At 58.2% G+C, this 2667-nt stretch overlaps 1 protein-coding gene across 1 annotated transcript; it reads right to left on the reverse strand.

Annotated features, from left to right (window-relative positions):
- Positions 1–729: 729 nt before the first annotated feature.
- On the reverse strand, positions 730–2292 carry CHGG_10090 (uncharacterized protein; the record flags this gene model as incomplete). Its single annotated transcript, XM_001228016.1, has 3 exons — positions 730–1961; positions 2031–2080; positions 2150–2292. 3 exons carry the CDS (start codon positions 2290–2292, stop codon positions 730–732), a joined length of 1425 nt encoding a protein of 474 aa, XP_001228017.1.
- Between the last annotated feature and the right edge of the window lie 375 nt (positions 2293–2667).

Below are 2667 nucleotides of genomic sequence, written 5' to 3' on the forward strand. Positions count from 1 at the left end.
TGTTGTTGGTGGTGGGTGGTGGTGGTGGCAGAGTAGATGTGCAGGGCGGCGATGATGAGGTGGGTGAGGGCGATGTGTTCGGTGTAAATGAGGGAGAGGAGGGAGATGGGGCGGTTGAGGGCGTCGTGCGTAGTTTGGTGGTAGATGATGAGGCGGGGGAAGTTCCGGGCGTGGGGGCTGGCGCTGGTGCAGGGGGGGTAATGGGGTTTGCGGAGGTGTTTGTTGATGTCCATGATAGGGAGGTGATTAGTGGGAGGATGGGCCTCATGTTGGTGTTAGCGATGCTGGTATCTGACTGAATGGATGACCAAACCAGATGGCACGCACATGGGCGGTCGGAATATGGAGTTAGCTTCCTGTCCGAGAGATGAATGTTCCCTTTTTTGGAACAATAGAGCGGAAAGCACAGCCCGCAAGTGCTCATTAATTCAGAAACAAGTACCGACCGAGCGTTGTCCCCCTAGCCCTTGCCGATAGATACAAGCAAACTCAACACAACAGGGGCGACCCGGCCTGCGTCATCAACAGAAGTCTGTTTCGACCAACAACCACTGGATCAAAACATGGAACCGTTGTTGGCGGTGAAAGAACCACGTAGTTAGGTGATTAACCAAGAGTGTAGATTGCGTTGGCTTAATACGACATCTCGTTTGGTATGGCATGCTCTAAGCAAGCAGTCACACATCCGCTTCCTCTTAATCTACCTCCCTCCTCGACCCGGACCTAAGCTTATTCCAAACTTTTCAGCTTGGCCAAAATCTGCAGAGCAACCAGCCTCGAGTAGTATCTGCACATGGCCAAGTTGCCGCCATGGAACCACAGGCCGGGGTGCCCACTGCTCGTCCAGATGGTCCGCATCTCGCCCTCTTCATCCCAACCCCAGATATCCCCCACCTTGTCCGGGAGCTCCTGTCCTAGAATCGCCTTGGCCGTCGTCCTCATGTTGTCGTATCCAGTCGCGAACACAATCTCATCCGCCTCCAACTCACTGCCATCCGCAAACTTCAAGCCCGTCGGCAGAACCTGCTCCACTTCTTGACCGTGCTTGACCTTGATCTTGCCGTCGATGATCAACTTTGAGCCGCCTACATCAATGTAGTAACCGCCTCCTCTCTGTAGGTACTTGCCGAAGATGCCTGAATCCGACGGGCCCTTGTCAACTTTGAAGCCGGCCTTTTCCAACCCGTCCAGAATCTCCTTGTCACGTTGTCCCGCGATGGTCGTGACATCCACCTGGAGAGACTTCAGAACCGGGCTTGGCATGCCCCAAACAAAGATGTCGCTGTCTTCCACTGGTGGGCTGGACTCCTCGTAGAGCCCGCCGAGCGCGACCTTCAAGCAGCTCTGGCTCGAGATGACAAAGGTGGACGAACGCTGCACCACGGTCACGTCGTACCCCTTCTCGACGTAGTCTTGGCAGATGTCCATGCTAGAGTTGCATGCGCCGACAACCACAGCCTTCTTGCCCTTGCCACTCTCGCGGGCACCAGGGAAGTCGCCTGAATGGCAGAGCCAAGCCACCCTTGAAGGAGTCGGTCCCTGGGATCGACGGCATGTAGGCCTTACCTGAATGTCCGGTTGCGATGATGAGGTGTTTGGGGATAGAGATTTCGTCTCCGACACGCCGTCTGCCCGAATGCGCCTGATCTCTACCGTCCACACTTTTTCCTTCTCGTCCCAGGAGCTGCTAATCAGCTCCGTCTGCGTCCACACGTTGAGCTCTAGGGCGTTGGCGTATGATTCAAACCAGTCACCCAACTTGTCCTTGGGCGTGAAGACAGGCCAGAAGTCGGGGAAAGGGATGTACGGCAGGTGGTCGTACCATACCGGATCGTGCAACACAAGCTGGCTGTACCGCTTGCGCCAGTTGTCGCCGACGGCCTTATTCTTGTCGATCATGAGGGCCGAAATCCCGAGCATCTTGAGCCGTGCAGCGGCAGTAATACCGGACTGGCCAGCCCCTGATGGCAGTCAGCACACCACCTTTCTCAAGAACAAGAGGCCTGTCTGACGGCGGAAGAAACACTCACCAACAATCAACACCTCCGGGCTGCCATCGACCAACTCGCTCTCATCCGCTCTCCTCTCCTTCCAATTCTTCCTGCCCTCCAACCCACCATGCTGCACCCCCTTTTCCCGCCTCGCTCACCTCATCTCGTCCGCCCTCTTCACCTCCTCCAGGGGAGTAAACACCGTCCAAAGCTTCCACACCCCCGCCTCCACCTCCACCACCTTGACGATCCCCCTCCCCACGCCCCCAACCGCGCCATTCTCCACCCTCACAAAAAACATCACCCCCTTCGCACCACCAAGCGGCCTAGAATCCGCCACCTGCGGCCTCCGAAACTCCGACGACCCATCCACCTCAAACCTAACCCCCCCATCACCACCACCACCACACCCCCCCTCCAAAAACCCCTTCACCCCCTCCCTCCCCTTGACCGTCCGCAACCGCCACGACAGCACCAAATGATCGCGCCAGAACGCCGTCACGCCCGACGGGGCGTCGGGCACGAACAGGTCGGCGGCGGCGGCAGCGTCGTGGTTGGCGAGGGCCGTGTTTGAGGGCGGCGATCAGGTGCTGCGCGATGGCGGGCGCGTCGATGGCTCTGTTAGGGGGTGGTTGTGTTGGGGGGCCAGACGGCGGGGGGGAGGTTGGAGGAGCCG

Source organism: Chaetomium globosum, genomic scaffold (genome assembly GCF_000143365.1).
Source record: "Chaetomium globosum CBS 148.51 scaffold_7 genomic scaffold, whole genome shotgun sequence".
Classification (NCBI taxonomy): domain Eukaryota; kingdom Fungi; phylum Ascomycota; class Sordariomycetes; order Sordariales; family Chaetomiaceae; genus Chaetomium; species Chaetomium globosum.